The sequence below is a fragment of the Haemorhous mexicanus genome, chromosome 13 (genome assembly GCF_027477595.1).
Source record: "Haemorhous mexicanus isolate bHaeMex1 chromosome 13, bHaeMex1.pri, whole genome shotgun sequence".
NCBI classification, from domain to species: domain Eukaryota; kingdom Metazoa; phylum Chordata; class Aves; order Passeriformes; family Fringillidae; genus Haemorhous; species Haemorhous mexicanus.
Window position 1 is genome coordinate 9,098,430 of NC_082353.1, and position 25,792 is coordinate 9,124,221.

At 37.4% G+C, this 25,792-nt stretch overlaps 1 protein-coding gene across 7 annotated transcripts in view; it reads right to left on the reverse strand.

Moving 5' to 3' along the window:
• Positions 1-25,792, reverse strand: part of TCF12 (transcription factor 12) — a 161,442-nt gene that overhangs the window by 91,972 nt on the left and 43,678 nt on the right. For all 7 annotated transcript variants that reach the window (XM_059858280.1, XM_059858279.1, XM_059858277.1 and 4 more), the window contains exons 5-6: positions 24,699-24,767; positions 14,070-14,172 (exon numbers count right to left, since the gene is read on the reverse strand). In XM_059858280.1, the coding sequence (XP_059714263.1) occupies positions 14,070-14,172; positions 24,699-24,767 (172 nt within the window). The remainder of the gene's footprint in view (positions 1-14,069; positions 14,173-24,698; positions 24,768-25,792) is intronic.

Here is a 25,792-nt window from a genome sequence, read left to right on the forward strand (position 1 = left end):
TTTTTAAATCACTGCTGAGATATGCCCATGAATTTTCTCAGGGGGAAGGAGTAGAGCAGGAGAAGGGCCACGTCCTCCTCCTCACAACAACAGACCTTGAACAGGCTACAAAGGGGGTCAGGGACTGATCACACGGGAAGGAGAGAACACAGAATATATATTATCATAAAGACACCAATGGCAAAAGGGCAGGAAGGGTAAGAATATAAATAATTAATAATAGTTTTCAAAAAGAAAGCTAAAAATACAATTTACTTGCTGTAATTTGTCACTTCCTATGTCTTATTGTTGATATATTACTTTTAAGTTTACGTACCACCAATCTTGAATTATTTAAAAAGCATGAATTGCTCTTTAAATCCTAGAAACATTTCAAACATATATATTTTAAATGTTCTTGGAGTGGTCCCCCAAGCTCCCCCACAGCAAATTTATGGACCTCTGAAAGGAAACAATCAATCAGATACCTGTTCAATATTTTGAAACTTCAGGTTTTATTACCAGCTGCCACTAATCCTGTCTCACAGGCCAATACAACCAAAGAACATATCCAAAGAGGGACACGATCAGGAAAGCCATGAAATTCATTTTTGGCAATATTAAAAAAAAAAAAAATCTAAAAAGAGAAAATCTAGGAAAAAAACATTTTGGACAGCATCTTACAGTTAGAATCACTTGACATGATTCTTGTGCAAATTAAATTTAAAAAAATAAATTCAAACAAAACAAGTTCAAGGCAATACTGTCTTTTTAAAGCAAAACTACTTCTCTGCATATATCCCCTTTTATAATGTAATGACAAATAAAATGTGAAAAAGTTTGGATTTAGTACTTTACAAAGTGGTCACAGCACAGTTAGCTCAGATGGCCAGCTGAACAGAACATCCTTAGGGAGACAGTGCCACCCTAGAGGCTTTGTGGGCAGAAAATCTTTAGGCAAAGTGATTCATCATGTGTGGCAAGACGACTGTGACATCTAAAGATTCTTGCCTTGAGCAGCATGGTACATGCTACAAGGGATCAAGCATTCTGAAAAACATCCACACACATCTCAGAAGCTGCAGTAAAAAGGACATGTTCCAAATAACAAAATACTGGGCACTAATAATGCGTACGTGAATTTGCTTTTTGCAGTGGAAAACTGCAAAGTTCCCCTTCAAACCATGCTCTTGACCTAACACAGAAATAAGCACATTTTTACTAATTTTGCATTCCAATTATTTCAGGTCTAATTTTATCATCTGGCTCATATTCCTTCCTCCAATGTATCTAAGCTTTTGTCCTGCTTTAATATTCTTTAGAAGTTGGCTGTCAATGAATTACTATTTTTCCACTTTAAAATGTATTTTCCCATATTGGTTTTTATTATTCTCTTGTTCATGCACCACAACTTCTAGCATTTCTAACAAAGTATTAGTGAATGCATTACTATACCTCATTGTAATGTGAAATTTTCATCTTCCAAATCTGTTGTCCAATAATCTGTCCTGTGAAGGGGAAAATTTCCACTACTAGGCAGCACCCCTGTTCAGAATCTGCACTTAAAGACCTCTTAGAAGATGCCAATTTTGAGTATACAAATGCCTCACAAACAAACAAAAATACCCATGTTGGAGAAAGACTCCTCTACCACGGTGTCCCACCAACAGCAGTGGCCACTAACAGGTGCACAGAGAAAGAACCCCAAAAACCCAGAGAGAATGTGAAAAAATTATATGGTCTGGCCTTGAACAGTCAGGCACTATAGCCAGGTTCATACCACAGGGCAAGTAACAGAGCATAAACAGTTTTAGAATCTACCTTTTCTTTATATTTAAGATGAAGGAAACAAAAAGAAAATAAATCTTTACAAAGAGCAACGCATCTGCACAAAACCACATAAGAATGGTCTTTTCTTAAGAGAGTCAAAACAAGTCAACAGACCAAGGCAGACAGACAAGCCAGGTAAAGACAGGAAAAATCCCAACGTGCAGCTGAGCACAAGCCTCATGAAAGTGCTCAGGTGGAACAGTGTACTGATCCAGATGGCTGCATTCAAGGCACAAAAATACAAGTTTAACCACAAAGTAAGACTACAGTAAAATTAAACAGATTTGAGGACAGATGATTCTATTAATGATTGTAGTGTAAATTAAAGTTTACATTATTTCCTACCTCTGAGGCTTTGGCATTTTTTGAAGAAAATAAACTGGACCAATGACACAACTGCATTGCATTAACAAACAAGAAAGCAGCATTAAAGTACCATCAAGAAAAGAGGAGAGATCAGTAGAAGGGCAACAGCAACTTTAAAAACACAGCTTTGAGTTCAATAACAGAGCTGAAACTGATTATCAAGGGAATAACAATGCTTGAAAGCACAGGTTAAAAGAAGAAAAAGAGTTACTGGGGTCTGGATAACATTTTCTCCTGATGAATCACTGCCTTTCCATTTGGTGTTTTATTTCACATTGGTTTACTGGCATTTGCACTATGTCTCTATCATGAGACCAAGCTGTGTCAGAGCTGGGGAGAGAGGGGGAGGCACACAAACCAGAAACTCAAGGCACACAGTAACAGGGAAGCATTCCTCCTTCGTATTGGAGAATGTCAACCAAGCCAACTAAATGCAGTACTTTGAGTTCAAGACATTTGGGCTCTACATTTTCTTCTATGTAGTTAAAATAAGATAAATCAATACAGAAAATATTCTGTATTTTAAAAGTACCATTTAGCTTTACTCTGTTCTAAATAAATAGCTGAAAGCCCACTGCTTATTTTCTATACGTACACAAACTATCCTAGATAAAATGTTTACCAACTGGAGAAACACATGGCCTTTTTCCCCCTGCCAACAAAACTATATTCTTTTTCATACTTTCTAACTGTGAAACCGAACCAACTAAACCCAGCAGTATTTTTCTACTGGCCTCTCTTTGTTTACCCTGCTGCCCCCTCCTCCCCTCAATTCCAAAATACTGACGGAATAAATTTATACTCAACTCCTTTATCAGATTTTAAAAGGGTTTGGATTGGGTTTTTTACCATGTGGCCTTTTGAGCCACATTTCCAGGAAGATCCATTTCTAATGTAATAGCAAAAATGTAATTGAAATAAAGAACATACAAGTATACTGGACAAAACTATTTGTTATAATTGTGCCCAGGGCTGAGTGCCAGATAGCTGTCAAACAAAGGAACAAAATCATACAGTTGTTTGGCACTCAAGGCTGAAATCATTGTGAAACATGCACTGTTTATAAATTGTCACTGATGAATAAAAGCAGTGAACAAAAAAATTTTAAAAATGCAGCCAAGCCTCAGAAAGACAAGGCAATCATCGCTCCTCCTCCCAGCACTCTGTAATCAAACAAAACAAAATAACCCTCAAGCCCCCACTATGCTGGGCAAGAACAACGTAGTGGTGCAAGGTAAACAGAGCATTGCATGAACAAGTGACTCCAGGCCGTGCTCCCAGGCCGGCTTTGCTACCCTGCAAAGCACCCAGCAAAGCAGTAACATTCAGACACACACAAAAAGCATGTGGATTTCTCAGCTTTGTTAGATCTAAAATAATTTTTGAACACTACTAATGCTAGTGAAATTTATCTTAATCTTAAAAATATCAATCCCAGAGGATGTAAAGAATTTTTTTTTTTCAGTGATGGTAAAATATATTAGCCGATCTTCCACCACAGATCACAGCACTGCTGAAAAAAAATCACCTCACCTATCATTGAGAAAAAAGATCTAATTCATGCCAGGTGAAAGGATGATATTTGTCTAAATATAAAGTAAAAACTATATCCTGGAAAATAAGCAACAGCTCAGATTGTGATCTAGCATATCTGTACCAATTCCAGTACCTTTCGAACTTGAAGCTGTATAATAATAAAGTACATCCATAAGGAAAGGAAATCTCCTCTAAAATTACAGTGAAAAGGACTAACAAATATGGGGGAGAAGTTCTCATTTTTTGACTGATAGGTAGAATATTAAGGTGTGCCAAATATTTTCTATAGTATAGCTCACATAGGAGCTTCTGTAAACTCCTTTGAAGTTAGGATTACATGATCAGAAAATTCCCTACAGTATTTCATAATGCAGTGCAACTTTTAAGACAAGTAAGGCAGAATTTAAGAAATATGGTTCTGTAAGGAGTTTATTTTTGTAAATCAGATCAATCAGTTTAAGCTGGGAAGTACCTCAAGGATTCAAATAAATATATAAATAAATTATATCTGAGGTGACAGTTTGTAATGGACCAGCAATACGTGAAATAAATAAATGATGTAATAGGAAAGAAATTAATTCCATCAGAAACAGAAGTGTTATTTATCACATCAAAATAGTACAACCAACTTCTCTTTGCTCCTACCAGGGAGCAAACATACTTAAAACTGCAGTATCCTGATAAAGAGCATACAAGTACACTCCTTCCTATCACTGTAGAACATTTTTTGAACATGATAGAAGTTATTTATGATACAGTCATGGACTTAGGTATTCAACACAAACCCCAGTCTTGAAGCTTACAAGACTGTTAACAAGTCACACATTACTCTGAAGACTTCTGCCTTTTATGTCCCATTGTATAAGAGGAAGACATTGCAAGAGGCCTTATTCATATTGCACGTATCCAAAAGACCAGGATTGCTTTAGAGGTCCCAATTAAAATGGGAAGCAAATTAAAATTTCACTGCATTTCTTGTGACCATAGCACTAGTTTTGCCCATGGTCTGTACAATTCCAATTTGAATTTACACGTGGTACATTTACACATTACATATTTTATTGCCTTTTGTTCCCTACTAGGGAACTCTTAAGTCTCACAGCCAGACTTTGCCAGTTTTACAAAAAACTTGTAAATCAGTCAACTCATCTCAATAGTAACCACTGTGCTTCTTCCTTATTCTCACTTAAATGAACCTTTTCTATTTTATCTCTTAATTTATGGTTATTGCTTTCTTTAAAAGAATCCATAACAGTAAACCCAAATAGTCTGAGTTTCTTTAATTGCATACGTAACACATCATCACATCAAATAATGCATCAACTCTCCCTCATATTTCATCTTCAGGTGGAAGACCCGTGTGAGCACCCTCCAAAAAAACCCCAACCAAGCAGCACCCTCCCTCCACCAAATGCCATCGTGGTGAAGCTGCCACACACACAATTTCTCCAAGTGACCCTCCACAGGGATGCCAAGGAAATAACTGCAGAATTTTCATCTGACCCAATTTACACACACGTGTCAGAGCAACAGAAGCTGCACACCTGTGTGAAAGCTGCAGTGCTGACAGCCTCCAGGAAAAACCATTAAAAGCCAGCAACCAAGAAAGGCTCGCAAATAAAGCAAGTTATAACCATCTCTTAACAGAATGAGTTGCTGTTCCTCTGTCTTTGCACATTTCTGTTACGTGAAAGTTTTTCATCCACTTTTCCGAAGCAAAACTTCGGTGCAATATTAGATTGAAGTGAAAGTGTCCCGACATTATTGCCAAAATCAAATGTAAAAATTTTGTTTTCTTTTCACGGTACTTTTCCCATTCATCCATTATCCAGCTGAAGCACTGCACACCTACAGCTTCTAACAGGTCTATGGAATATGCAGCAGCTGCCCAGGCAACTCATAAAAATCACAGTGTTAGAGGTACAACAGCCCCAAGCACCTGAAAAATAAAACTGCATCTTTTCTTTTCATCTGGTTTGTTTTCCCCTCCAAGATGTCTGTTATCTAAACAAAGTCAGTTTTCCAGCAGCAACAAACATTTGACTCACTAAAACCCAATCTCTAAAGAAAACTATTAGAACTTCAAATCATATTAATGCAAATACTATAATGCCCCAAATCACAAAAGCCACTTGTTTTGGCACGAGCAGCCTAGTTAGAACACTTGGGTTGATCAGTTCAGAATTTAATCACTGGATACAGGCTGCTGTATTTATTAAAAACTGGACTGCTAGCAACTCATAGGCTACAGCTACATGCATGCAAGAATGAAAAAAAAATTAATGGAATGAAATAGAGATTAAGTAAATGATTTTTATGCACCTGGCGATAAGCAAACATCTTTATTACAAAACAAAGACAAGCCATGAAAAATTACAAAATTATCTTTTAATCACCAGTGAGCTTTCTACAGCCTCCTATTTGAACAGGATAATAGGTATTATGTAGATCCCTAAGCAACTGCCTCATGGGGAAGTTACATCATCAGTATGGGAAAAAATCACCCCTCCTCCCTAGAATGGAGCTTGGCGCCTTCAGACAAACTCAAATTTAAAATCCTACAGCTTCACCCAGCTGATCCCATCCACTGGAACACATCTACAAGTGCCCAGGGATGGCAGCAACCACAGGAGAGAAATATGCCCTTTCAGCATTTCATGCACTGATGAGCCTTGTAACAGATAAACATACCCTGCAGCAGCTAAACTGACACGTTATAACAAAGAGGAAATACAAGACTTAAAAATTTCATCAGATTACTATTTATTCCCCTTTTCAGAGGCAGAGTACAGTGTGAATAAATCAACACTCAAATGTATCAGACTCCATTAACTAAAACCCAAGCTTGGCAGAACAAATTTTATCAGAACTAAAATATTTCAAAACGTAAAAGCCACAGACTTTGCATATTTATTCCCAGACGGGCAATTCAAAAGTACTTTGTATGACAAAAAATCCGGGTTCAAGTGTGAGACCATTTTGAAGAAGGCAACATTTCATCTTCTTCCAACACACCAGGTCCCATTGTTTTCTCCCGTCGGTGCACAGTGCAAGCACCACCACTGTCCAAAGACCACCAGAGCTGCAAGCCCTGCTTGTGGGACACACTGTGGATTGTAAGATACCTGAGGCACTGGTAGCAGCCACTGAAAAGGAACCATCACCTCTTCCTAGCACAAGGTGTAATCGTACAGCTTGATGGGTTTTCAAGAACAAATTTATTCACTTGCTTACTCGACAGAAAGAAAACCTTTCTGGTTTCTTCCTTGAACCACAGCACTACAGACTAAGCCTGCTAACAACTCCTACACTGATCCAGAGATACAAAAATCATCTAAATGTGCACAATACTCGGGAATGGTTAAGGATGAAGTGCCTCAACACTCCAGCACGCTGTTGCAGCCAGCAGGGAGGGGGGACGGCCGCCCACCGCGCACCTGCTCACCCCTGCTCACCTCCCCGCGCCCGGAGCTGCCCAGGGCAGGAGAGCGGGCAGGCAGCTGTGCCCACGCACCTACCTGGCACTGCCACACCTGAGCACCACCTGAGGAGCGCTGCCAGGGCCCCTGGGCCGCAGCTGCTCACCAGGAGAGAGATCAAAGTCTCCAGGGGCAGGGAGCACGGGCAGACACCTGCTACAGCGCAACGGCACGAAGGACACGAGCCCCCCGCCGCGGGTGGAGGAAGCCTCCGTGTATTACCGAAGGTAAAGAAATGCTAAGAAAGCGATTTGATTGAAATATTACCGTAAACAGAAGGGAAAACTAAGCTTAACACACGCTCTTGTGAGCAAAAACCCAAGGGTAAAAATGCCCTGCACTTAGCACTTTCACTAAATGACTGTGTAATTTAATTTCCCAGAAACCCATTAGCTTTCACAAAAGGAAAATTAAGAGCAGATGAGTGCAATTCTTTGGTGTGAGTGGAATTTATTTAATGTAATACCTGGGGAAAAAAAAAAGATAAATCTGAAACTATATGAACAGATAGAAAACACTGCAACTCTAGAAAGCTTCAGCCCACAGTGCAGCGGCTGTGTGCTGGCAGTAACCAGTGTGTCAGCCCAGGTCTGAGAGCTGCCTCTGCCCAACACACCACGCCAGAGCTGGGACACAGCCAGACACAGCACAAACAGTCCAGAACAAAAGGACTGCTAGCATTCAAAGCAGAAACAAACAAACAAAAAGGAACCTCCATTTACTTATGGTGGTTTTATTAATTCATATGTGAAGTAAATTATTTAAACAATTATCTGGAAGAGAGGACGAAATAAATGAAATTTAACTTAAAATGTTACTCTGGGTTTGAAATTTCATTATAAAACCCAAAATACTATGGAAGTCGCAATAGGCTTTTAGCCAATCTATATCACATAAAACCAGCATCAATTCAACAGAGTGACAGACCCCAAAAAGAAAAGAAACCATCTTACAGGGAGCTTAAACAGAAACCTTCCATTTGCCAGATTCATTATATGCAATGATTTGAAAAATGCTAATTCTTAAAAGAACATAAGCCTATCAGAAGCAAGAAGACAAGAAGCACTACTGGGGCAAAGCAGCAGCAACACTTACTTTGGGAAAAGTATTACATCATGGGGGAGGTGAGCCAGCACCTTGGTATTTTTAGCTTTAATAACCAAAACAAGAAGTGATTCAATGATATACAAACATAATACTGTGCAACTGCACAATACAGTTATGTAAAGTGAATGTTAAGGAACTTTTTCAGCATGGGTAATTTACAGTCGATGCCTTGTGGTGGACTCAGTACCAATACCTCTAAGTATTTATTGCAACTGTGGATGATCTTATACTCATGGGTTTTTCACTAGGGAAAGTTTTTCTAAACTCACTAATATTTGACAGATAACTATGCAGAATGTGAAGCTTGTCAGGTATCCTTTGACAATTTTTTCAACTTACTGCCCTGTAAAATGAGATGGACTAAATACTTGTCCTAATCTTTGCTATGTCACTGCTTTGTCATTTTCTTCTTTTAACATTTTCCTCTTTCTTCCTAATGAATTCTCCAAAGGATATAAAATACTTTGTCCCCACCATTCTCCAAGTTAATAACAATGTAACTGCATATAAATTATTTCAGATCAATCTTGCTATTACTCATATCTCTGGAGATAATTTCCATTGTGATGCCCGTTTTTTTTCCACATGTTGAAATATTAATGACTATAGAAAGCAATTCAAGGAAATCTAACTATTATTTTGGACAAATAGAGTGTCTGCCAACTCCCTGCTTGCATCTGCCCTCTCCCTTCCTAAAAGGTAATTAAGACAAGATTCCTAGCAAAAACTATAATGGCATCATTCTTAATGTGTGCCATTTTAATAACTATTTACCCTCGCTGGTTTGCTACTATTGCCTTCACCATTAAAAAGTCATTTGATAACAGGATGTCTCTCTTCAATTTCAAAATTCTTTTATTGAAGGGTTACTGAGGAAGAGAACTAGCAATTTTCCTGAAGATTAGTTAGATTCTTAACTGAGTACCAATTCAGATGTACATCGTCTTTTAATTGTATTTTAAAGTTCAAAAGCCTCTCCTTTTACTGAGAATAACCTTTCACAAATTATGGTTTTAAAGGCTTACATCAGCTGTTCAAGAACTGTATCAGTACTGAAAGGTTTACAGAGGCTTCACTATTTACCATGTTGCTTCACAAAATGCCCCTCCAATGTTCAACTTCAAAAATACCTACTACTCTATCCAAGCCAACTGGAGAGCTTAAATTATAAGCCAAATAATAGATTTTACAATAAAAATTAAGGCAGTAATTTCAGTTTGAAAGATGCACTGGCAGAAGCCCAGTCATTCTCAGAAACCTGCACAATCAGGCAATCAAGTCAATTAAATGATTAGTAACTCTAAAACCAGGAGGCATCCCAATTCAGATATTGATCTATCATTCAGATTATTAATACACAAAACCCACTGCGAGTTTCACAGTAACCCAAAGACTAGGTGTGAAAATTCTTAAAATTTGGCTTCCACCCATGAAGCACCTCTCTGCTCCTGCCACCCTTCACCCAAAAGTTTCTGCCCAGCACACACCTATTAATCCCTGCTACACAGGAACAAGACTGCTAAACAGTAAGAGAAGGTAAAATTCATGGTGTTTGTAGAAGTAATTTACTCAGAACCCTGTTTTGTGATGCCTGATGACAAACCACCCAAGTGACCTAAGTGTATCAAGTACAGCCAACGGGGAGGAAGTCACACTGCAAAAACCCCAACATGTAGTACTGTACTTCCCTCTGCCAGTACTACCTTTGCTTCTTTCACCTATTTATTTTAAACATAAGAAGAATCAGACTTACCCTTTACATTCACATTATAAACAGTAAAATAAGCTATATTTTTATTTACACACTGAATAATTTATAGCTGTAATTACTGTAACAAGTTTCTACTCCCACCTTGTGCGTCTTGACTTCTCTGCAGGGTCAGTCCTTCCATCTCTTAATGCTGGCCATAAGAAAGCACCACAGTGTTACCTAGCAGAAACTTGTTAGGAAGAGAAGCAAAGCCACCAGGATGCTAAGAGAGGTGAGCATTACAAAATCACCAGATGGTATAAACTAAACTAGTAACTGCAACTGCAGCTGATCTACTGGAATCAGGGAGTAAATGAGGCAGATAATCTAAAATCCTCTTGATTTCATACATTCAGAATCTATGATTTCATGGACAGGTCTTCAAACACTGCTGCTAGCTCAGAAACACCTAGATGTAACAGAAACATCTAAAATGTAACCCAATTAAACTTTAAAGGAATTAGTTAAAGAAATAATCAGAAAACAAGGAAATATATTAGAAAGAACACTTGGAAGAATGATCTCTCTTCCTACTTCAGGGGACTGATTTCAACATGGCAAGCTGATATTCAACCATTGTTTTTTCACTCACTATTGACTAAATTTTTTAATGACTTTTTGTCATATACAACCTTGTGGAACTGTGCAGTACACAGACGACGAACGTGGAGCACAAAAGTTTGGCTGTTATCCTTTCTACCTCTTGTGGAAAGACAGGCACACAAAAGAAAGTAATTCACCCACTTCAAATTTTCAAGACAGACCAACAAAAACCCCTTTAAGCTATATTCAAGAATAATCTGCTTTCTTTCTTCCCAGTAAGTAGTAGTAAAAAAGCTCAGGAGAATAAAGTCCAGGGAACAGTACAACAGACGATACAATACCACATGCTTGAAGGGTCCTAGCAAAAACTGACCTCTCCTTGCAAGTGCAGAGTACTAAAAGGCAGCATAATTACAGAGAAAAGAATCTCATATCCTTGTGAATAGTTTTCTAGAATGTAATTAAAAGAGAAGTGTTGAATAAGCAAAGATTATCAAGTCTAAATGGAGCTACAATACCACCAATATATCTTTGCCTGATTTTCTACATATCTCTATGGATACCAACAGACTATGCTGGTCCCAAGAGGATTCAGTGGTTTTACTCAAAATATAAGTAACGGCCCTTCTTTTTTTATACTACCAAATCAACACGATAATTCTGGAATTCATTAGTGAAGAACACTAACCAATCCAGCATAATAGCTTTACTTCCTCTGCAAAACACTTCAAAAAATATCTAAATGAATATGGAAATGCATCTTTCTGTGGTAAATTGTTCATTATTGAATCATTATCAACTCTTGTTAGACAAAATTTCTCTCTTTTGCAATGTACAAGATCATTAAAATGTTTGAGAGCTCCATCATGAAAGACAGTGGCACTTTATAATCCACTATCTCTTCAGGCAAATATGCTTACGGCTGAACATAATACACAAAACAACAACATCCCCTTGACACACAATTCTTTCTTTTAATGGTACTCTTAAGTGTTGACAGCAATGGTGAAATATGTTGTCGCTCTCTCTTCTTCTTTCTTAATAGTTTTTAACTATTTCAGAAATGTATTTCAGTTGTGATAAAATTTTGGGAAGGGATGTATTTCTTAGATCTTGGATGTGGAACCCCGATGCTCAATCACTGCTATTAGCTAGTGAGATATTTCCTATAAGCTCATCAAGTTCCTGTTCTCAGCCTCCCTCTGGCTCCTTTGAAACTCCAGAGATCCCAAAATAACGAACCAATGCCTTAAATATCATATGCCTACATTAGCTAATAAAATAAATGTGTTCATTCTGTTTATGGGAACGTGTCCACAGTTTAATATTAAGAAAACTCTATAGTATCTTTCTCTCTAAAAAAACTTCAGAAGAATTATTTTTCTTTTCAATAACTGATAAAGAAACTATAAACACAGATAGTAGTACCACACAGAAAAGTAGTACTCTGTTTTCATGTAGCTTTTATCATTCCTCTCTCCAAACTTTCACCATCAATTAAAATAAAATGCAAAAATGAATGATGTGAAGGTGTAATAAACAAAGCTGCACTAATACAGTAACATAAGTAAAATGAACATAATTTTTTGTTATGACAAGCCAAAAACCACAAGTGAAATACTTTTAAATACATACTTTTAGAATTTTGATGTGAACATATCTTAGAGATACATACAGAAAGCTTTCTGTAATTCTTGCCTGCATATAGAAGGAAATTAAGTACTTTTACTCCAAGAAAATAAAATCCCTAAGAACTCTTAGCCACAAAGATTTACAAAACTATTTCAGTTCTCAGCAGCTTTGGGTGACTGACACATACATATCTTGCTATTTGTTAATCCTCTCTACAAAACCATCTAAATGGAGGCTTCTTTTCAAATCTGTATTAATGATGTAATTCTATTATGTCTAATAGAATCATCTGTTCAATAAAAATGAAAAGCCAAGAAGATATAGTTGCACTTTTTTTAATATATTTAAAGGCATATAATGTTTAGGAATTAAATTAATAACATGAGCAACTAATTTGCCTTTGGTAACACACATTAAAAAAGAAATAAAACTTTGCTATATATATTTTTGTAAAATAAAATCAGTATTTTATTTTGTAAAATAAAATCAGAGCTACAATGCCTAGAGACATTCTACACGTGCTACTGATCAAAATACTGGAGAAGCAATTGAAGTGACTTGTCTTTTTAGCTTTCTGCTAAAAAGGAAAGAAGACAACATGTTTGAAAGAGCATCCAGGGAAAGTCTACTTTGCTTTATCAAAATAACTGCTACATTTTAGCTTTGCTGTCTTCAGACAGAAGTGTCATTGACCAATTGACATGTCCTCTCTCTAATCAAAGTCTACAGAGATGGGCATTTTAAAATTGCCTGTTTTCAGCTTTATATATGAAGTTTAAACAAAATTCTTTGTTTAAACAAAAAATTGTTTTCAGCAATAGCTGAGCTTTGTCTGTCTCTGTTTCAGAGAAAATTAAAGTAGTAAACAAAGACTGAGTAAAGTAGAAAGATTTCCAAAAGAAATTGCAGACCACCAGGATTTGGATTTAGGTAATCCACTTAGATTACCATGGCTATGTCTTAAAAGGACAATACTGAGATCACAAAATAGGTCATGTCTACAAGATGGGGAATATAGAAGTGAAACAATGTGAAATGTAGAAATTCAGAACAAATATTCGGAGTCATCCTGAAATTCAAGATAGAAAACAAAAAAAGTCCCAAGACCACGCATTGCCAAATTAAATATTTTGAAATCAACAGTTTTATGTTCTGAACTGGACACACAAAAGGAGATTTTTCAACCAATGCCATCAACACATTAGCATGTTTCAGGTAACACAAAGTGTAGGCAATGAAAAAAAGGTTTCAATACCTAAGGCCACAATACAATACACCATGTGCTTGCCTTTTTCCATTTCAAAAGCAAAAATGTTAAACAGGCCTGGAACCAGGAGTTTCCATCTATTTCTTAGAAGTGACAGAGTTTCTAATACAACAAATATCAAAGAAATTAGAAAATTAAAAATAAGAAACAAGCCCCCAAATTATTACCTAAGCGAAGCCTACAGTAAATTGGTAGATAGTTCATGAATTGAATGTTAGGGGAAAAAAAATATCTTTAAATGCACAAATAAAAAATTGGTATAAATATCTTCTCAAACAAAATTAAGGAAAAATAACCTTTAAAATAATAAAATAATTTAGAATTTACATCAACATATATCAGCTTTCTAGATCAACTTGAGAAAAATCTTGGTATTTCCTTCCTGTAAAAAGTCCTGGATAATGGCCTTTCTGAGGAACTCACCCAACTTAAAAGATTTGAATTGGAAAGTCAGTGTTGCTATGAGAAACAGAGCAACTTCCAGATGCTTGACATGTCAGGCCTAGACAAGGGAATGAAAAATGTCTCTTTCTGACCAAAGAGGCTTTGAGGGGATACTCGTAAAGAATTACCTACTTACCCATCAGATTTGAGTTCATGAAAGGTGTCGGGGACAATCCTTCATGAGGCCCTAATCGACTGTCATTCAAGTGATCACTGTAATGAGGACTGTCTGCAAAACCCTAGAGAAAAAAAAGACCAGAGTATTAAACAGATTATTTGGCAGCCCTGCTAATTGAGTGTAATGACACTTTCCTAATTAAATGTGCAGAGTCACAATTGGTCATTAATCACAAAAGTTGGCTTTCAGGTCTATCTCACAGAAATTACTCTCTACCCACATATTACTTTCTTATCATCAAAAAGAAACCACATAGTTTCTTAATAAGCTGGGTCCTCATGGACAAGATTTCTAAAAATTGAATAATACAGAGATATTTTGATATTTGAATCCTCTTAGTGTTAAAAGTCACTAACCACAGAGAGTAAAATTAGTCTGAAGAACTTGCAACTTTTTTTTTTCCTAAGCTTTCTGTTTGCATTAATAAAAGACAGTAGAAAGTTCAGGAAGAGTTGCTAATGTTAAGAAAAAATGTTGGTGCAGATGAGAAGAACAAATTCCATTTCTTCTTGCAGCCTGCTATTAATGTCACAGATTAATAGGCATTTTGACACTATCACATTATTAACCAGCATAGCTCACTGACAAAAGGTTTACTTCCATATAGTGATTAAATTAACAACTTTGTCACCCAATTTGCAAACAAGCACTGAAACAGTTTTTTGCATTTTTCTGCCATCAGCACAGCCAGCTTACCAGGCTTGGAGCGCCCCTCTCACAGCCAGGAAGCACTGGCTTATTGAAAGCCGACACCAAAGGCAGAGGAGACGGAAAACAAAGAAGTCCTTGGGTGTAGATATTCTTTAATTAACCCAGTTACGTAAAGCTCTCCTCAAGACATTTTGAAATCCCATCAGCTTTTCCATATAAAGGTATGAATATGCCATTTGCCCTTCAGACTTACCAAATGCACGCTGAATCACTTATTCTGTACAAAACATGAAAGATCTGGCACTCAAAACTGTACTTCCTTTGTAGCCAAAGTTTTGAAAAATACTGTGTAAACTTTATCTTACAATTCACACTCAGTCACTTCTCATCCAGAAACCTAAAGCTCAGGCCTAATTAAGAGAGGAGGAAAAATTGTTCACAGCTACCAGAAATCATCCCAAGTGCCCTGGGACTATAAAATCATCAATCACTGAACATTTATCATTTCTCCAGACCGCAGGCTCACATTCAAGACAACATTAATGGGGCTGAAACAGGCCTCCCTATCATTGCAGGCGTGCTGTCAGTTCTACCAAAGGGCTGCTAAGTGAGGGCTAAAGAACTGTCACAGCACTGCTGCTGCTTATGGATGCGTGTCACACTCCTGCTGCTGTTGGCGGCACAGCAATCCTTCCGGAGCCCCAGCTCCCCACTGGAGCTTTGCCTGACTTTATCTGCCTCAGAATCGCCGATACACTTGTGATAGGCATCCAGAAACAATCTTAGTGACATTTACAACTTGGTTATGACCACAAGGGTGTCCTCTGGAAAGCATGACCTAGCCCCGTCTGTCAGACAAGCAGCGTGGAACAGCAGCTGCTGAGGAAATGGAGTGGCTCCTAGCTAAGGTCACCACATGTGGTTTATTTTTATGCTGAAATGAAACAAGAAAGAAATTAAATCTGCTGAATAAAGAAACAAAAATTTGCAAATACAGGACCAAAACCAAAGCTCCTAAATAGGTACCTTTTATTGGTGTCTCTGTTTTTACTCCTTATCATGGTTGTTTTTTAAAAACTTTTTCCATAAGATTTTAGCTATACTTTATTTTTAAAAGAAAGAAACTATAAAGGACACCATCAGTGTTAAAAGAGGATCCATATCTCAGACATTCAGCAAATGGTGCCCAAACAAGGCCCAGAAACTGCAATCTTAAAGACATCTGTATTTACAGAGTAACTCATAGAAGTATTGAAAATATAACATGGGTAAGACTCATTTAATACACAGTTGCACATAAGGCAACACAATCCACCTAATGCACAGGACTCTTAATGGTCCTCCCCAGGTTAACACTGCATATCCCCTCACAAAAGAGAGGAATTAGAGAACTGGGTGGGTGTTTTACACACAAATGAATATTTCTATCATCAAAATTCCTCTGAAGAATACTTGACAGCATGCTCTTTTCATATACTCTCTCAGTTTCCCAGAATGCACTTGCAACCAATTACCATCACATCCAAGCTGTACTTCTACACTCCCAGACAAATCAACTACTTTGTCTACCTGGAAAATACTCAGGGTTATCCTTCACAACACCAAAGCCATTGAAAAAGAAACATTTGGTATAGAGGGTGAAAATGTACTAAGGGATATGCAAGCCCTTTCAGCAGAATAGGTCTTTTCTGGACTTTGATGCAATTCCTAAAATGAATTGTATCAGGCATTTCATTATTTGCCACTAGAGAATTCACACTTGTGCAAATTGTAACCTATGCCTTCACCTAGAGTGGACCAATGTAAACAGGTCTTACCTTAGCCACCATGCCTGACACCAGTTACTCAGTCTCAGTATTCAGTTATGGATTATCAACTCAGGCCACAGATTTCTGTTTGGGATTAAAAACCCTGGGTTGATTCCTACAAATAACTCACCCCCACTAAATGAATATAAAATAACCACAAACTTGTGCAGTTTTGATTTAACAAATTTTGCAATTCACAAAAGCAAATGAGGAAAAATCAGAAGAGCTCTAAGGACAGTGATTTAAATTACATAGAGTTTTTTCAGAGCATTCTTCACATTCAAGCTGTACTTCAAATAAAATTGCACTCCTCTTACCATTCCTTGCTTTTGCATCTGTATTGTTAACCTACAGAGTAAACAGCAAAGTACTACTACTGGGAAGAGTTGTAACCAATCATAAATAAAACTTTAGAAGCTTCCAATAGCTTCTGAAAAGCTACTGGAAGCTTCTAGTCATACAATCAAAGCTCAAAAAACGTATTTAACGAATACAATAGTGCAAATTGACAACATATGCTTATTGCTCAAAGAAGAACACAGTTGAAAGCCTTAAAAAGTCTGGAACACCAGTGAAGGATAGTGGTTTTTAAGACACACCGCACTTGTGTGACTGAGTAATGAAGGGAAGACACAATCAGCTGGCACGTTAACTCATCCCTCATGGCAAAAGCAGCAGAAGATTGCAGGGAGGGATTTACATGACATTCTATCAGAGCCCCTTTTCAAATCCATGTTTTAAGCAGGACTCAGTAATATAGGCTGCCAAATTTCATTCTTCCTTTCTGACAAAAGCAGGAAATCCCAGTTCCTGACAATTTTGAAGACTAATCTACTGAAGCTCACTTAAATATAGCTGGATTGATACAGACTGCAAGCAGAAAAAGGAACTAATGAGTCATGCTGAAAGTTACTCTCCCCTCTTGGGAAGAGCTATTTGATGGTACATATTCGGGCTGGTGAGGTCATTCTTTGGACCACAGGTGGGCTTCCAAAGCCCTTTGAAGCATTTCTACCTCCTGTTACCTGCAGGGCACGTTTAACACAGAAAGGCTGGAAAGAGACATTCCATGCTGAATACACATGCTCATTTCTGCCTCTGTGCCTCCTCAGCAGACCTACCAATGGATTACTATACATCAGAGTGCACACCTGGGGTGTTCAGCAAATAACTGGCAAAAAGTCTACAAAATAGGAGTTACTGGACAAATTTATTTCCTGTTTTAAGCACTTGGTTCTGAAGGAACTGCAGATAGCTGAGGACATTTTTCTGCTTGCAGAAAGCAGATTGATTTTGAATATGATTCCATGACAGAGCCGTAAACTCAAAACTGTCTTGCTTGTTCCAACCTCTTACATAGCTCTTACAAAAGCAAGTTTTAGCTTTCCCAAAGGAAGATAAAACTTCTCTTTCTGTACTGTGATAGCCCAAATAAAGTGCAAATACTGTTAACTGTTCCCTTACAGCATTTTGTAATGTGGTCACTGTTCACTTTGCATGGGCCTCTCCCTGGATCTCAGTCTGACTGAATGTTTGTGACCAGAAAGTCCAAGTCAGAAAAATAAAAGCAACAACTATTGTCTACTAATAATACCTGTGATGAAATGCAGCTGAAAGACTACTACCAATTAGTACTGCAATTTAAGTGAGTAGGGAAGGCACTCTCAACATTGCATGCCCTAACTTTCTTAGTTTTTCAGGGATTTCACTGGATTAGAGTGGTGTTCTCTAATCATTCCAGTTTATAAAGTCCACCAATTTAAAAATTCCACAGTTGTAACACTCATTCCTACCTCTTCTGGGCAAGATGCCCCAAGCGATTTAGGCTCTATCTGAAACAGGATTTTCCAAGCACAGGGATGCTAACACAGCCAAACGAATTAAAAATCTGACACTATTTACAAAATCATTAATACTTGTACACAGGACACCTGAAAATTATCTTAGATAATGTATTATTCTAGAAGACTCAGAAGACAAAATGGAAAAAATCCCCAACCCATTACATCCAGAGTAAACACATGGCTTACCAGGCATGTTTGTCCTACCAAATTATGAGAGAGGCCTGACACAATGAGTCTATGCCCCATTTTACACACAAAGTGGTAATTAACCTCCTAAAATTCAATGTCTTTCAATGACCATTAAAGTTCTGTCGTTTTGGTTAAATTTAATTACAGAAGTCACCTAAGAACAAGTCAAAAACCTTTCCCAGTTCGCTGTCCCTACCCTTTTCCATTGCACTGGTTCCAGGTTTTCTGTGGGATTAATCCTTTCCCATTTACTTCCCCTTCAAAAACAAAAAACTATTGTCCCTTAGCAATTATTTTCCAAAGTCACATCAGCATTTGTCCGTGCATACGCAAAATTGTACTCCTGACCCTAAATCAAGTTGTAGGGTTTTTTGTTTTGTTTTTAAATAACCACATCTTGTTTCCACTTCAGGGTAAAATGTGAAAAATGGAGAAGATGCTGTCACTACATGGCACACCATTTTCCTATGCATTTATTGAGTTCATACTCAACTCATGCAATTGACTGCTCCACAGTACTTCATTTGCTCAAGTCCACTAGACTAGAGATAACAGGGGTTTTGTTTGTTTCTCCTCCCTTAGCCCCAAGCCCTCTCCTACACAAGTCCCTGGGAACAGACCAAAATCTAAGGCTTGTAACCAAGCTGCCAGATCACTAAGCACGTATTTGCATTTTAGCAATTTACAATATAGCTCAATTACTGCCTTTAAACTTAAGACATTAAAATTCCACTAAAATGAATGGTTGAGTTCACAGTTTGACGTGGCTGCAGACCAAAAGATTAAGTTTAATGAATGCTGCTTTCAATTCCTTGAGTTTTATAGTTTGGCTGACTTTAAATAACAAATATTAATTGTTTAAAGCTCAGGAATACTGAGGTCCCTTGCAAGCTAAATTTGGCAATGAACTTATGAATCAGGCAACAGTCATCCAAATGACTAATGTGTAAATGAACGAGAGAAGCTGCTGCTAAAATCCACTTTATTTTGGATTATCTGGCTCTCCAAACTAATCTGAAAGTTCTACAGACAAACAAGAAGGGAAAAAACACATGAAGGGGTAGGGGGGAAGGGAAGTGAGGAAAGAAAGCAAGATGCAGAGGCGGTGAGAGACAGACGGACAGACCAGAGAGGCTGACTACATCCAGGAACACTGCACTGAGTCACTGACTGAAGGTTAGACAGGAGGCTCTGTACAAAAGCCATACCAATGTGCCCTAGTAAATTTAAAAGATTATGGATTCTATTATTCTGAATAATTCCAGAAATACACAACCTTTAAAAAAAAAAAAAAAGAAAATAAAGAAAAAGAAAAGTATTTTTAGTCATTGAATCTATGTATCTGTCAACAGCTCTTAGAGGAAAGGCTAGAGAGCCAAAAACCTGGCTTGGTCTACTGAACACACAGATCAGGAAGAATGTTGCAAAAATTAAGGCAAGCTAAAAATAAATCCAGAGAAGAGTATTCTTCCTTTTTGCCTAGAGGATCACTTGCACTATATTCATTGATTTTAACAGAACATCAAGAAATATCACATTGGCACAGCTCACGGCCATAACTCCATTTAAATCATGAACAATCTTGCAGCAAACTCTCAGTGGGAACAATGCTGTTTCCAAGCAATGACCAAAATCCTCTCAGGAAGTCTGGAGCAGATGGATGATGATGGGAGTCACCCCACACTCCTTACACTGTTTCATCCGTGTTACTCTCATTTGCCCACTGCAATCCAAACACTAAGGGAGCAAGCTGAGACCTGTCTGAAGTGCCAGGAAACAAACCCATCTCCCTCTGCAGGCTGCACGTCTGCCACCTCCCAGCCCCCTGAGAACAGCCAGGACTTCAACCCCTTCTCCTTCAGCTGCACAAGATGCTTGGACACTACTCCCTAAAGAGAGGAATGAATGCAGTTTGCTGATGGAGACCACCCAATCAGTGGTGGAGCTTTCTAGCTCCACTTTCTAGCTTTAATTATGATTCCCTTTCTGTAACCATCAGCAAGCGTTCACATTCAACTACAGTATCCTTAATACAGAAATGGAGCTGTTTGTGTTATTTGGTCACCTGCTACAACATGGCAGGGCAAAAGCAGGTATCACTGCCCCAAATTTCACATAATGTTGGGAAAAGTCAAGAGAGCTTTCACAAGTATCCTCTAAGTGTCACCTTAAGTAACATGCTTTGTAACAGAGTTCTAAAACTATTCATTAGCTTCTTTTACCAAATCAAGTTGAAACACATGAAAACCTTGTGCGTAGGAAAGGAGAACAATTGAAAACACAGTTTATTTCTTTTTTCAAATTTATTTTGAATGTTATTTATTTTTTAATAAACATCATTTTCTCCTGCTCTAAATCCATTTCCAAGAAGTTAAGTTACTGAGTGACAAATCTGATTTTAAACAGCTAAACCCAATAGCCCGTTACACCTCTCTAAACTCCTGTGAGACAAATATCAACATGATATGCAATAGGACAATTCCCTGGCCACATGGAAAACTAATTTGTGAACAGATTCCAATGCTAATTCCAGTGTGGTAGGTAGATGCAATAAAAACAAAACAAAAACCATGACCAAAAGATCCACTTCTCCAATACAGATAAAATGAAAAATTCATATGATGGAAACCAGATTTTTCTAGCTCTTATCTAAGCTATAAACCAGGAGATAAAATGATACAAGTATAGCCAACAGACTAACAACAAATGCTTAAAGAAGATACTTGAAAACCTGACTAAAGCATTCAGAATTTAGAAAATACAACTTGCTTTGAAAAATGCTGCTCGTAATTCAAATTATGAAGTAGGCTGCATTTGTAAGTGTCCTGAGCACTGAATACAGAATATTTAATTTGGGCTTGAATTCCTCAGTGAATCATCATCTACCTTGTAGAATACATAAGGAAAAGCAAATAACCAGCAGCAGAATCACACCACCTCCCTTCCCATTAAAAAAAAAATAAATCAGAGGACAAAAAGGACACAAATACAACAGACTTGAAAACACTTACTGTGTTTCTGTGTCCCTCTTGTCTTGTTTTGCTATTTAACAGCTTCCCTTCTGGTTATGTACCTGAGATTAAGAGGTATAAAATACTATTTCAAAACCTGCTATCTCATGACTATTTTTCTACTTCTTTGCACATTAAAAGTACTACTTCGGGTGAGGGGAGTATAGTTTGGGCATAAAGTATTTCAGATTCCAACTCATGTTTGAGTATTTTACATATAGTAAAGGGAACAACTTGTTGCCTGACGCTACAAAACCATCTAATCTAACAGTGCTATCTTGATCAGTTCCACTCTGGCTTCAGTTAAATACACAGAGATATGTAAAGGAACAGGAGGATAAACTGCATCCTCAGCACTGAAACTAGATTCATGTTAAATCAGGTCAAAACGTACACTCACAGCTTTTAGTGCAATCTACATGTTGCAAATCATTTGAAACACCCGCAGTTCAGATTTTGGAAGAAAAATGCCTCAGCTAATTTATGCTAAATTTTTAACAGTTACAAATATTATGTGTGTATATATAAAAAGGAAATGCATCAAGGAAATGTCTTATGAAAAACATTTCAGATATGCTTGATTTGGAGACTGCAATCTGAACAGATCAAAAACTGACTTGCTCCTTTTATTGCTCCTTTTATGTGATGACAAAACCAAAACAATGAAAGAGAACCTCACAGATCATTATTCCTCATGAAGCAGCAATCATGAGCCACACCACAAGAACCACTATAACAAAAAAACAAGTTTAATTACTCAAAAAAAGTGACTATGTTGCTACGTAACAAATTACAACTCGCGAATACACAGGAAAGCTACCAAGTTCAGGATCATCTCACAACAGGAAGACAAAACTTTCAAGTGCTGTAGGGCAATATATTATTGTGCAATATATTATTGTGCAGAAAACATAGTACTCCAGTCAAGTACCTCAGAATATGCTTCAAAGAGCTCAGGAGAGCAAGACTTTACTCAAAAAGCAGCTTTACCATCCTCTGCAAAGCACACTAAGAGCTCCTCTTCTAGTGCGAGGCATTATAAACCCAGGCAAAAATATCTGTAGCTCTATATCACTCAGATAAGGGAGAGACTTGCACACATCAACCAAAGATATTCCCTGAAAACCCACCACTGCTGCACATAGAAAGGTAAAACCAAGACTGGAGACCAGGAAGAAAAACAAGCCCCACAAAAGACAAACTTAGTACACAGTATTGTATATGGACTTCAGTACAATAACTCAAGAATAAGGGAGGCCATCAGCACGTCACAGAATTCCACTGACTGCTCACTACCATTCCTGAATGATTCCTATAAACAATAAAGCCTTCCTGCTTTTGTCTTTGCCCCCTGCAATAGAATTTCATATTTTTCATTTTTCTAACAGAACAGTTGGCGTATGCAAAAAGAGATTTTGCTCACAGAAGTCACTAATGTCTCCATTTGTACCTTTTCACAAATCTAAGACCATCACAGCAAATTCAGACATGTACCTGCTGTTGTTTCAGTGTTAGAACACTGTTTAGCATTAGGTAATGAAAGACAAGGCTCCTACATGAGGTTTTCTCAAGCCTGCTGGGATTCCTAGCCTGTAATGTTACTTCAAGACACTATTGAAGTAAGAATGGTTTAGCTTCCAATAAGGTATTGCCAGAGACTCTTAAAATAAAATAAACAGCTATTACATATGAGGGAAGGTTCTTGTCTGAATTATTGATGAAAAGATTAAAACCCATAACAAACACCCAACCCCAAGCACAGGACATCTTGTTTTCACAGTGAAAAGAAATTACCAATATGTTTTCCCCAATTCCCCCAAAAAAACGTACCCACACCAACACTCTTCAATAACTCCATGAAGAAATCAAAGAGTGGATAAACAAATACAGTAAAGTTTGCTCATAGCAAATTTTTTTTAAAACAATCCTACCTAAAAGTTAGTGCAGATTTACAAAGAAATTTTTCCATGAAATTGGTAATAAAAGCACAGATAAAATCTGGTGTAAATAAATACAAAATGAACACACTCAAAAATCACTTCATGTCATAACAATGTAGTAACTATGATGCAATGTAAGACAAAATATTACTTTTCTGCACAGTTTATAGAACATTATCACATCACAGCTCAGTGGCAATCAAAACATGCATGACTTAGCAACAAATAAGAAAGGAACAGAGAATGAATCTATCATTATGTGAGGCAGGAATGTATGGCATACCCTCCTCTTGACTAGTGCATGCAGTCAATCACCCTAACTCTGAAATGATGCAGAAGGAGCAGAAAGATCCAGGGAATGGCACCAAGAACCAACCACAGGTTAGGAGCAGTGACCATACAAGCAGATACCAATAGATGACAATCCATCAGCTTAGCTGAACATAGAAATGGCATGTAAAGGTGTTTGCAGGGAAAAGAGTAAAAATTATGAAGTGCATCAGGAACCATTTGGAACACAGGAAAATGGTGGCAATCAGTTGCATCAATGGGCAGCACACATAAGACAAAAAATCCCTAAGTTTCAGCACAAAATCCTTATAATTGTTGCCAAAACTGTAACCAAAGCCAGAAAAATTCACAAACAGCAGAGAGCAAGCCCACCAACAGCTATAAGAACCATGTCCAAAAGCCATGTCCTGGCTCTGTCCAGGAAGTCTAAGCAGAGCTGGGGTTTTGCTAGGAAAGTACATAGTAAAGGTGGCAAAATATTTGCCCTATACTTACACTCCTTCCTTAGGCACCATTGCTGGCCACAATCAGACCATTTAAACTGAACTGAACAGACCTCCAGCAGGATTTGGGAAGGGAAAATATTCTTTAGCCAGTATTCCATCATCTTTTTTCATTGGCCCTCAACAGGTATGCACTAAACTAACACCAAATTCCAATTCTATTCACCTGAAAACTGCTTCTCTTTCTGTGTCTTTGGAAATTCTAGCCAATAGTGAGCCAACACTTTAAATTCTTAATAATTTTAACACTATATTGTGACTTTTAACAGAAAGCACTAGTAGTAGGGTGCACATGGACTTAAAAAAAAAAGGTGAAAAATTACACACAATGTAAAAAGAATAAGTGGTACCTCTTGAGATTTCAACTTTTCTATGTCTGTGGAGAGGTCTGAGCTTTTTCCATGAAGACTGCCATTTTCCTGTAAACAGACAAACACCTAGTAAGAACAATGAGGACAAGAATAACATCCTACATTGAAATAATGGGGGAAAGCACTGGATTAGAGAGCTGAACGTGTAAGACAATTACATCTTATTTAAACTCAATTAATCTTACTTAAACTTACTTAATCAACACAAGGAATAACCTAGAAATGTAAAAGGCTGCGTATGATTTGCCCAGCCTTCCGAGAAACCAATCTATACTCTCACAATACAGACCCACACACTCATTTTTGCTCTTTCTCAGAGACATCTGCTCTAGCAGCACATGTAGGAGTAGACAGAAGTTATCGTTATTCAAAATCCTGAATCAGTAATCTGCCTCATTAGTTGAAAGAAAACCAAAATCTAAAGACTATACATCATAGCCAAAATTTATGCATGCAAGCTTGATTTAAACTGGTAAATAAAGTCCAGTGCTTTTTCAGTGAATTCAGAAGTGAAATTCCTGTGTTCTACTTTTTTTGAAAGAAGATGCCAGCCACAGGACAAATGAATTTGTGGCTCTTAATCTTTACCAATTCTACACACAGAGAATATGTGTTTCTAGTGTTCACTTTTCTGGGGAGAACACAGGAATTATATTTTCCTGTGAAAAGGAATTGAGTTTTCTTTAAAAGAAAACTCTTGTCACCTAAATGACATTCCAGATGATGATTCTTTATTGCCTCATTAAAGAAAACCAAACAAAAAAACCCCACAACTAACACACAAGGCTTACTGACTTTACACTATTTGAATATTAGTTGGCTGATCCTCTACCATACAAAAAATAGTGACTAATACTGCCACACAGCCAATGGATTGATTTGAGCTTGTGATTACAAGCTCAAATTCCAGTTAAGTCAGCTTAACTCATAATCAATTGAAATTGTTCAGCAACATAAAAAATGATGGTCAAAACACCAAACATATGATAAAAATATGAGTTACATAAAGCTGCATAGTAAGATTGCAGATTTCAAATGTAGAGGAGGCACTTGAAGGTTCAGCTCCATGACCC